This window comes from Rhinolophus ferrumequinum, chromosome 9 (assembly GCF_004115265.2).
Source record: "Rhinolophus ferrumequinum isolate MPI-CBG mRhiFer1 chromosome 9, mRhiFer1_v1.p, whole genome shotgun sequence".
Classification (NCBI taxonomy): Eukaryota; Metazoa; Chordata; class Mammalia; order Chiroptera; family Rhinolophidae; genus Rhinolophus; species Rhinolophus ferrumequinum.
In genome coordinates, this window is record NC_046292.1 from 34,484,104 (window position 1) to 34,496,109 (window position 12,006).

General features: G+C 36.7%; 1 protein-coding gene across 5 annotated transcripts in view; it reads right to left on the bottom strand.

The window, feature by feature from the left end:
- SPATA6 (spermatogenesis associated 6) overlaps nt 1-12,006 on the bottom strand; it is a 98,816-nt gene that overhangs the window by 64,071 nt on the left and 22,739 nt on the right. For 4 of the 5 annotated variants that reach the window (XM_033115943.1, XM_033115945.1, XM_033115942.1 and 1 more), the window contains exons 4-6: nt 9,958-9,999; nt 8,827-8,951; nt 1,559-1,639 (exon numbers count right to left, since the gene is read on the bottom strand). In XM_033115943.1, the coding sequence (XP_032971834.1) occupies nt 1,559-1,639; nt 8,827-8,951; nt 9,958-9,999 (248 nt within the window). Of the gene's footprint in view, nt 1-1,558; nt 1,640-8,826; nt 8,968-9,957; nt 10,000-12,006 lie in introns of all 5 variants that reach the window. The other variant, XM_033115947.1, reaches the window with a different exon arrangement.

A 12,006-nucleotide genomic window follows, 5' to 3' on the forward strand; every position in this document is an offset into this window, starting at 1 on the left:
TATGTTATGTGCCAGGCACATTGCATATATTCTCCATTTTAATCTTTAAACCAGCCTTACAAGAAACTTGAACCAAATTCTGTCTGATTCTAAAGCATATTTTCTTAAACACTGACACTAAAGCCAATTCTCTTATATCTCTGTTCAATAAAGAACAAATGACGAATATTGAAATAGCAAGTTAAAAAAAAAGTAATGAAAGAGGCTTCCCAAAAGTTCACAGAGGAAAATCTTAGTTCCTATGTTAGTTTCAATGAAACTACTAACGGGGTGACAGTTTTACATTTAGAAAGGACTCTTCCACCAAGCCGTACACTTACAATGTATATACGTTTCTGTGTATATGCGTATGCTATACTTCAGCCAAAAAATGAGTTTTCGACCCACCCACTGGAAAGGCATACCCCAGTATGGAGAGAAACATTTTGTCTGAATCCAGGTAAGACATTTCTAACAAATTACAACTTCTAACAAGCAGGCGCAGTGCAGTGTACATCTCAAAAACAAGTCAGTAACATAGCTGTGCATTTGGAAAACACAGGTTGTTAGATCTCTGATAGCTGTGTTTCAGCTTGCATTTAAACAAGATAAAGAACTACAGTCCAACTCTGATGTACTAAATATCCTGCTGAATGAAATAGGATCCCCTTGACCATTTTATAACTATATGTTACCTTTCTTGGCGTAAGTCACACTTATCATCCTCGGCAAATGTACTCTAACACTGATAATGCGGTAACTTAACAGTCCACTCTGCCCATCGTAGGTCCAGTCCCGCCCTGTTGGGGCCCTCTGGGCTTTATATATCTATTACTGGCTCTGCATCACAGGCTGCTCATTGTTACCTGGTCATAATGCAACCACATATGAGTGATGCCTAGACATTAGTAGACAACCTGTGGACAAGGGAGCAGGACAATCCTGGTGACTCAGCAAGTAAGACCAGAATGGAATGCTAGGGCCAGATATCTCAATTTACTAACGGCAGTTTTCACAAGTATAGAAGGTACTTAGGCTGGAGTGTCCAGGCTTCCCTTGATCTGATGGTACCAGTATGGCCACCAAACTGAGCAATAGTCCCTTAAGGAATTAGAGACACTCAAAGAAAGCATATTCATTAAACACCAATATTCTGGCCTGAGCACCTCTGGTCATATTTGCTAAAAAGGTATGCTTTGAACTTTCTGCAGTAACCTGTAACTTCTGTAAGATTTATAGAAGCCTCCAATCTAGTTCTCGTGGTACTTCTTGATCTCAATTTCTTTCTGACAGACTGATATCTTTGCATTTAAAAAAAAAGGCCCATAAAGTAAAAAAATAAAATAAAAAAATAAAAATAACAACATCATGGCATCATCTATCATGTGTACCAAACTCTTCACTCTCACATTTATTAATATGTAACCAAGCTGCTAAAACTTATAACAATTGCTTTACCTAAACTAGATTGACAAAAAAAGTGAAAGTAGTCGCAGCCAAAATAAAAAAAATAATGCTTGCCAAGTGCATAAATATGAACAAATAAATTAAGCCATTATATACTTTAAACGACATTAACCTGAGCGCGGCACTTCCTTGAACTTATCAGACATTCAGTAATCACTGAGGTTGTAGAAAATTCCATCTTTGGAGCAATTCCCTGAGGGGAGAAAAACAGGGTATTATTAGACATTTCAATTTAAAAAAAGATAATTATTAGTGATGAAAATATGACCTAAACTAATAAACACTTGTCAAGGTTCAGCTGCTTCATTTGCCTGTCTGCACATCTTATTAAATATAAAGACAACATAATAATGCTAAATGTTAGCTAGAAACAGTTTCACTGCTGATGATTCACTTATGACTTGATTCTATTACTTTTAGGGAATAATACATTTTTTTCATTTTCAAGTATTTCCCTGTTAAATTCTTTTAAGATTTTTAAACTATGATACAATATTAAAGTCATGAATATATGAAAATACTTAATGAACTTCACCTTAAGACATATCTAACTACATAATCAAGAAATACTTTGGATAGTCTCATATTTTAAAAAAAAAATCAAAAAAAAAAGTCACAGCTCCTGGCTATACAGTTGTTGAAAACAGAAGAGAGGTAAGTCTCTACCAATTCCTCCAACATCGTTTTCTGAATGTAGCTTACATTCAGATCTATGAATGAATCTGGTTTCTATTTCTTGTAACATTTCAATCAGCTTGAACACTATTTTGAGATAAGTGAAGACAAATGGTGAAATTCAAAGGGACAGAGAAAGCATCTGAGAAAATATTGGAAGCACACGAGTTTGGCGCTCACTAGAACATTAAAGGATATTGTCTGTGCGCAGCGCAGCTTCACTCTAACATAGTGGAGGTCAGACATTGACCAAAGGTGCCCACATTTGTACTCTCTAAACCCAGCCTTTGACCTAATAAGTATAAAGTTTCAAACATCACACGTTACAGAAAAGCAAATACAATTTGCCCAAGAATTAACTGAACAACTGTTTTTCTTTAAACATATCTAGTATTAATGATGTCCCCTATGCCTCTTGGTTAGTTTTCTGTTGCTGATAACATATTACGTAGCAATTGAAAACATCAGTAAACACCTACTATCTCACATAGCTTCTGTGGGGAAGGAATCTGGCAGAAGCTGAACTGAGTGGTTCTGGCTCAAAATCTCTCATGAGATTGCAGGTAAGATGTCATTTGGGCTACAGTCATCGGAAAGCTTTACTGGGGCTGGAGATTTTGCGTCTTGAAAAGGCTCATTCACACACACTGCTTTGGCTGAAGGCCTCGGTTCTTTTCTAGCTTTTAGCAAGGGGACTCAACTCATCACATAAGCCTCTCCACAGGCAGCTGGAGTGTCCTCCTGACATGACAGCTGGTTCTCCCAAAGAGAGTGATCCAAGAGCAAAGCAAGGAGGAAGCCACAGTGGTTTTTAAGACGTGGTCTAACACTGACACTTCTGTCACATTCTATTCATTAGTCACTAAGTGCAGCCCATAGGAGTTAGGTCACCTTTTCAGTAGAATCAAAAAAAAATTGTAGACATGTTTTAAAACCACCACAGTTCACCCTATGATCACAGACTACTTATATTCCTCTCATGTGTAAACTAAACTTAGGCCCTACCAAAAGAGAGTGAGAGAACGCAGTGCGAGAGAGAGAGAGAGAAAGAGAGAGAGAGAGAGAGAGAGAGAGAGAGAGAGAGAGAGAGAGAGAGAGAGAAGGCGAAGGAGGAGGAAGAGAATTCTCATCTTTTAAAACTTCAGCTTGAAGTCCAAGATGGTGGCATCTAAATCAAATCCTTGTTCCAATTCCTCAGGTGTAGTTCTTGAAGTAAAGCTCCTAGCGTACACTTTCTCACAATTAGAAGACCTTTGAACTACAGAGATAAGTTATCTGCCCCACACACTCCCAATGTACACATGGGCAACAGGCATACAGGAATCACTGGTGCATAGTAATTCTAAAACACAGCCAGTAAAATGATAGAGGTTCCTTGATTAGAAGTTTAGTCTTATTTCTGCTCAGAAATAACTAACTATTCATGGTTCTTGGCTCTACTCTCTGGGCATTTGTTTCATTCCTTTGTAATGAGAGGTAGACCATGTTTGGAGCTGCACGTGGGTCCTGTAAACAGAATTTTGTGGGCCAAAGCCTTTTCATTTTGTAAGGTCTCTCTCCCTTTCAGACCAAGCTGGTGTTTCTGCCAATATAATGCTCTTAAAGTTATTTTTGGTTTTCATGTGACTCTTATTAGAGTTCACACCTTTCGACAAAAGTCGCATTGTTCTCTACGATGGGCTTTTCCTGAGATTGCTGAAGGATAATGCCCTGACCCATCTTCAAAAACCCCTACGTTTGATTACATTGTTTCTGGGGCAACATCTTGGATCTTTCTGAGATTTTAATAAAGGACTTTACAGTCATACCCTTAGTTTCACCATCAGATCACAATTGCCTGAAAGTGCCCAGGAATGCCGTTTGCTCAGAAGTCATTCCTTAATTTTAGCATTATTTGCTATGAGCAAAGGCTGAGAATCTTCAGAAACAGTAAGTTCCAGCTCCTTTTGGTTTAACAGACTTTCCTTTTGCTTCTCTCTCTCCTCTTATATTTGGCCACAAGCAGTATGAAGAAACTATTCTTTCTGAAAGTCTCCTTATACAGACCACCATTTCACTGGGTATTTTTCTAGAGCCCACATTACCACAAGGGACTGCAGTTGCTAAACTTTCTGCCATTACATAACAAGGATTCTCTCTCCCTACTTTCCAATAACATTTGCCTCACTTTCCTGCAAACACTCATCTGACAGTTCCTTCAAGGCTCTTCAATCTTTCTAACTCTCCAGCAAAGTTGTTCAACTTCTGCCCTTCCCATAGAGTTGCTTAAATGTCCTCATATACATGGCAGCTGGCCTCCCCCAGAGTGAGTGATACAAAAATCACTGCAAGGAGAAAGCCACAATGCATTTAACGACTTGGTCTCAAAGGTCCAATACTGTCGCTTCACCACATTTTATCTGTTAGCATCGTACCGTTCATAGAATTATTAGGTTGGTGCAAACGTAATTGCGGTTTAAGAGGTTAAAAATAATGGCAAAAACCACAATTACGTTTTCACCAACCTTAGCCTTTTGAAGAGAGGAGTATCAAATAGTTCATGGACATACTTTATAAATACTCAGTGTTCAGTGTTTTAGCCATTATTTTTACTGTGCTTTTAAAACCCAAATGCATCAGTTGGGGTTCTCCAAGGAAACAGAATATCTGTCTGTCTATCTATCTATCTATCTATCTATCTATCTATCTATCTATCTATCTATAGAGAGCACTTTAAGGAATTAGTTCCCAAAGTTGTGAATGTGGCAAGTCCAAAATCCACAGAGAAGCCTGGCAGGTTGGAAACTCAGGCAAAGGTTGATATCCCAGTCTTGAGTGTAAAATCTGTAAATAATAAGTGACACAATGTTTCTACATTACAGTCTTGAGGCAGAATTCTTTATTCCTTAGGAAACCTCAATTTTTGCTCTTCAGGCATTCCACTAATTGGATGAGGTCCACTGACATTACTAAGGGTAATCTCTTAGAGTTAACTTATTGCAAATATTAATCACATCAAAAATACCTTCACATTAACACCCAGAATAGTGTTTGACCAAACAGCTGGGAGCCATAACCTAACTGACATGTAAAATTAATCACACACCATCTCAAATATCAGTTCCTCTATGAAGTCTACAATAACATGTAACTCATTCATTCAAGTCAATCGAGAGGCATTTAAGTACCTACTCCAGACAAAGTACGGTGCTAAGAGTTAAATTTAGAGATGAGAAAGCCAACGATTCTGTTTTTATGATGTTCACAGTATAAAGGAGCTATTATCACCACCACCACCACCATTACACTGTCATGACCTCCACAACCATCATCATATCGCTCACTTTTATTGAGAGTTCTCTATGTGCCAGGTACACTTATAACCATTTACAAGGTTTTATTAATCCATCCCACAATCCTATGGTATCTCCATGGTATAGAGCTTTGCTCAAGTTTACTCAGGTAGTCTGCGATACTGCCAGGACTGAATCTCAGATGTGACTTGAATCCTTGCCACAGGGATGGGTTCAGGAGGACAATCTAAGACTTAGACAGATGTCTATGCAGAATCACAAGAATTCTGAGGAAGGGTACAGTGTTGCCTGCAAAGACTACTGATTGGAGTGTTTTGTCCAACACATTTAAGTACAGTAATTGATATAACTGGATTTATATCTGCCATTTTGCTGCTCAGTTTATTTCTGTCATGTCTTTATACTCTTCTAGGAGTCTCACCTGTGTATGCATAGTTTAGTGGTCATCCAATGAACCTATTAAGGGTTCCACTCTTCATTGATTATCTGGGCATGGGTTAGGAAATGCATTCAAAGACACAGCCAGGTCTCTCGTCACCCTTGGCTTTCCCTTTCTACTGGTCTCTCACTGTCTCCCCTGAATAGTTTCATGGTCAGCCAGGAATGGGTGGAGAGCTTGTCTTAGCCCTTTTATCACTCCCTTACTTTCAGGATCTCCCTGTCAACTTTCTAGCAGGTGTACTGCTCACTCTAATCGTAACTGCAGTTGGCTGAGCAGAGCTGTGTGGTTTCCTCATCCACATCCATCTGAATCCACCACACTTAGCTATATTATTAGTCTCTAGAATTCTGACACCACTTCCAATGTGCAGGTTTCCCAATACTACCAAGCAATTCTCTATGGCACCAGCTGGATATCCTACAATTTAACTCAATTCTGACACTATCCCCCTGGTGATAGCATCAGATGACAAGGGTGTAGTCCCACAAGACTGTCCCCACTCCACTTCAGATGCCAATCAAAAACTCAGATTGTCGCCTGTGCTTCTGATTGGCTATAAATCAGAGATCAGAGGTTCCCATGACACCCTCTTCAAATTCAATGAATTGGCTGGAATGGCTCACAGAACTCAGGAAAAGTTTACTTACTGTTTACCATATAAAGCATACAGATGAATGTCTAGGAAGATACTTGTAGGTCAAAGTTGGTGGGAAGGGGCACAGATGTCCCATTCCATCTCTGGACACGCCATTCTCCCAGCACCTACCTCCATGTGTTGTTCACCAACCTGGAAGCTCTCTGAACCCAGTCTTTTTGGGTATTTATGGAGGCTTCATTACATAGGCATGATTGATGAAATCATTGGCCATTGGTATCTGAACTGAATCTCCAGTCCCTCTACTCTCCCTAGAAGTCCAGGGTAGGGTTGAAAGTTCCAACCCTCTTAATTACATGGTTTATTCTCCTGGAAACCAGACCCCCATGCTTTCCTCATCTAGGGGCTTCCCAGAGAAAACCTCATTAACAAAATAAAAGACACCTTTATTGATCTCATCACTTAGGAAACCCAAAAAGTTTTAGGAGCTTTGTACTGGAAAGGAGATGAAGACCAAATATATATTTATTATAAATCGCAACATTACAGTCTCACTGCCAAAAATTAATTCTGACCTCTGTGGTAACAAAGCTGCTGATTTTTCTTCACCCAGTCCCAGGCTTGGTGAAGACACAATATTCACAGGGGGTATAGAAGCAGCCCCAGGCAAGAAGGCCACATATGCCCACCATTTTTACCCAAAGCTTTAGCAGTTATTCAAGCATACTCTTAGTTTGTCTTGCCTTAATTGTTGTAATTGTCAACCAGTTTCCATTGTCCTAAAACTGTTTGTGACAATTTTGCCCAGTTTTATACTTATTTTGTGTGGAGATTGGAATTGGCCAACCTCTTAACACCACCATTACCAAAGGTCTATATATACCTTCTTTCCCCTAAAATAAGACCTAACTGGAAAATAAGCCCTAGCATGATTTTTCAGAATGACATCCATATAAGCCCTTTGTGTTTTGGAGCCAAACTTAATATAAGACCCGGTCTTATTTTCGTGGAAACTATATATATACACACACACACACACACACACACATATATACACATATATATATGTATGTATATATATATAGTTTTTTTCCTTTGAATATATATATTCAAAAGAAGAAAGATAACTGTTAATGGTCCATACTCTTATGTTTACATTGCCAATTTGTACACAGCATTTTAAATTACTTTTAAAAGACCATAATTTAAAATCAGATTATTTTTTTCATTGCAGGTTTCTAAACAGTTGCTGAAACACTCTTTGAAAATTTTCATAGTATAGAAGGTAGCCAATGGACACTGAAAACATCCCAAAGAAGGCATATTTTCATAGATTCGCTAGTCAATTTTTATACTTTCAGCAAGCTCAAGTTGCTATTTCCTAGGACAGAACATATCATAAACCTAGACTTAACAGGGAAAATCATTTAGTTCACTATACTAGCTCATATAGATATCACCCCCCTTTCCTTACTCAGACTACGCTAATTTTTTACAAAGTTAGTAAAAAACATATCCAAATTATTTCAAGCTGGACAACTTTTTCTTTTTTCTTCTCTGAAACAGCAGGGGAATTCTCTTAGTTTCTCTAAGTGGAAGACATTTTCAGGGATGAAAATATTTTGAAATCATCCAACGAAAGCTGAAGGAAATTGGAGGAAGGATGGAAGAGTCAGCTGTCACAATGTAACTTTCACTTTTAGGTGTATGAATGTATATTTCCATTACATGAACATAATAATTAATCTACCCAAATTCCTACTAATGAACATTTCAATTACTTCCATTTTTCACTATTATGAACAATGCTACACATAAACATTCCTATGAAGGTTCTTAGTGTATCAGAGAAAATGCATCTCCAAGATACACACCTAACCTGTAAGGTCATACATAGGCGGTGAGAATCTTTGCCTCTACTAGATGATTTTGAATTGTGGTTGTTCCGATTCACATGGCATACATAGCAGCATAAAAGAGTTTCCATTTTTCATGCGTTTGACATTGTCAGATTTATTAAATTTTACCATTATTATGGCAATAAAAGTCATACAGTTGTTTTACTTTGGATTTCCTTGAGCATCTTCCCAAATGTTTAGTGGTCATTCTTTTGAGAGAAAAATTAAAAGAGAGAGAGAAGAGGGTGGTGGAGAAAAGGGGGAGAGAGAGAGGAGAGAAATGTGAAGACTACAAGGCAAAATACTTGTTAACTTTGGATGATAGACGCATAGGTTTTGTTAAATTATTTCCATTTAATTTCAGTATGTTTAAAATAACATCAAAATGTCAGAAAATCATTATGTTTTAAATCAAATTAAACTGTGAATTAGTTTCTCACTTTGTAGGTATTGATCCAGAAAATAGTAAACACTTACTCGAAGGCCAGAAATCCTCCTCATGGTAACCTGGCGGTTTGAATCATGGTGTCCAGAGATTTGGTTAGGACCCGGGAACATAAAATCTCGTGTGTTTTCATCATATGTAGACAGTGTTTCACCCACTACAAGAAAGATATCCTATGATTCAAATTATAACAAAATATTCTATTTAGAAACAAAATCATCAGGTAACAATATATATAATGCCTGATGCTTTACTGAAATACTTCCTACAGGGTCATTTTTGTTTCTATGGAAGGAAAATTAGAATAGTTATGTTATACCGATTAACACATTTCCTTATTCAGACATGTAGCACATATTACTAATAATCCATCCCTACTTTTATAGAAGGGCGAATATTCATCTAAATTTAGTGAGTTCCTTTAAGTTCCTAAAAAGAAAAGTCTTTGTAAACATATCAAGTTGGTACAACATTTACACATTTGAAACTTAATTACCATTTCCACAAATTTTTCTATCTTCCATTGTTTTCTACCTGCCATTATAAGGTATTAGGTTACATATTGAAAAAAATGTAGACATTTTCTGGGATTTGTAGTTATCTGAATTAGGTATCTATTTAATATCCAAAAATTTTTAAATTACTAGTTTTCAATAAAACATAGCTCTCATTTTTCACATAAGTATTTTATTAAGTCAGATTTCTTTTATAATCATAGACATCAATAAAACTATCCTCCATATTTTAACTCTATCCTAAAGATTTCTAATGTTTACCAAATAGATAAGGTTTTATTCCCCTCCTTTCCCAATAATAGTCCACATATAAAAACAAAGATAATTCACTATTTTATCCACAAAAATTTTAGAAAAATCACAAAAACTTACGAATGCCACATAATATGACAGAATGATATCAGGTTATTTTTCACTTTCAATTATCATTATTTATTCATTTTTAGAGCAGTGTGTTCAAATGTCACTTATGTCAATCTTTCTTTACATATTATTTTGGTCTTCTGACATTTTACATGTAGTGGACCAATCCCAGAAACTCAACATTGTTCTTAATTTGGGAAGAAGGAAAAAAGATGAGATATTTAAAAAGCATTTCATTGAAATGGGTTCACATGTCAATTACCTTATCAATATATAATACAGTACCTGGTGGAACTAGCTGAATCAACTCAAACAATGCTGTATCATCTGAAAGTTTAAAGAAAAATTTCCTTAAATAACAAACAAAACATTTAAAGAAAAATTTCATCAAATAAATTAGTAACATTAGTTATTTTATCATGGATGTATCTAAAAGTCAAAGTAATTGCTGGGTAGACTACATATGTATTTTAGTATAATACTGTATATATATTTGGTATGTCTCTTATGGCTTGACTAATCTATAGTAGAGATTAACCCTTCAATCTTTCTGGGGTATTTTCTGATTTTTTTTAAGACTTTATTGTTTTAGAATACTTTTAGGTTTACAACACAATTGAGACAGAGGTACAGAGATTTCCCATATACCCCCTGCCCCTACACACGCGTAGCCTCTCCCATTATCAACACACTCACAGGCATGGTACTTTAAAAAACAAACAAAAAAAAAACCAAGGATAAATCTACATTTAGGTTTAATGAAAAATAGTCCCTAGGGGAGTAGGAAATGATGAAGGAGAGGGATGTTATAGGAATGATGTTCTTTGTAGACTATATATATAACACTGATATAAAGACATATATAACCACATCATAATCTCATCATTAACCTAAGGCAAAGACCATAGTTTGCCTTAGGGTTCACTCTTGGTGATGTATATTCTGTGGCTTTGGACAAATTTATAATGACAGATATCCATCATTGTAATATCATACATAGTATTGTCACTGCCTTGAAAATCCTCTGTGCTCTGATCTTTCGGTAAGCTCAGTAAGTAGAGAAACAAAAACCGGAGTGTCGTGGCACCGGGAAGACTTGGGAGGGGACGACTGCAGGTAGAGAGACAATGGCCTGATGCACTAGCTAGGCTATAGCACTGGATCTTGACAAGATAAACCATACGAGTAAAGAGTAAACTAAACATAGATAGCCAATGCTATCTACTGAGTGTTTGCATCCCCCAAACTTCATATACTGAAATCCTGACCCCAATGCAGTATTTGGAGTTGGATGTAATTAGACCTTTTGGATGTAATTAGAGCAAAGTTCCCATGAATATAATTAGTGTCCTTCTAAAAGAGACCCTAGAGAGCTTCCTTCCCCCTTCCACCATGTGAGAACACAGAGAGAAGACAGCCATCAGTGAATAGAAAGGAAACCCTCACTACACACTAAAACTGCTGATGCCTTGATCTGGAGCTGTCCAGCCTTCAGAACTGTGAGAAATAAATTTCTATTGTTTTATAAGCCACCCAGTTTATGGTATGTTGTTATACCGTGTTTCCCGAAAATAAGACCGGGTCTTATGTTAATTTCTGCTCCAAAAGACGCATTAGGGCTTATTTTCAAGGGATGTCTTATTTTTTCATGTGCAACAATCTACATTTATTCAAATGTCATGTCATCTTCTTCTGGAACATCATCGTAACATACATACTAAATGCATCTGTCTGGCTGACGATCTTAACTGGGGCTTACCTTCGGGATAGGTCTTCTTTTCAGGGAAACACGGTAGCAGCCCAAACATACTAAGACTGCCAACTAGGAGCTAAGGTCCACATTTGAATCGTCCCAAATCCTGTCTGAATTAAGGTGATCCAGAATTGCTATTGCCCCCTAGCAATCTGACAAAACAATTGTAAATTATCTAAAGGAAAATGTCCTCACCCGAGGTTTCAAATTATTTCTAAAAATTTTACATTTAAAGTCTGGCATTCAGTGAAAGCCAACCAGGTAAATAGGAAAAATTATCTTTGGGATCAAAAACTAAGAGAAACAATAGAAAATAAAAACAGATCAATAAGAAATTCCGAAAAAAAAAAACCAGTTATCAAACTGAGACTTAAACTATGCTTAATATGCTCAATAAAATAAAATGCAAGATGTTAGCAGAAAATCAGAAAAAATTATAAACAACCAAATGGAAAATTTTTAACTTAACAAAAAAATAACCAAAAATTAAACACCGTGGATGGATTTATCAAAAGATTGCAAATGACCCAAGAGGGTTTATAGAATTGGAAGACAAAAGTAAATATTTGAGAGAAGCACAG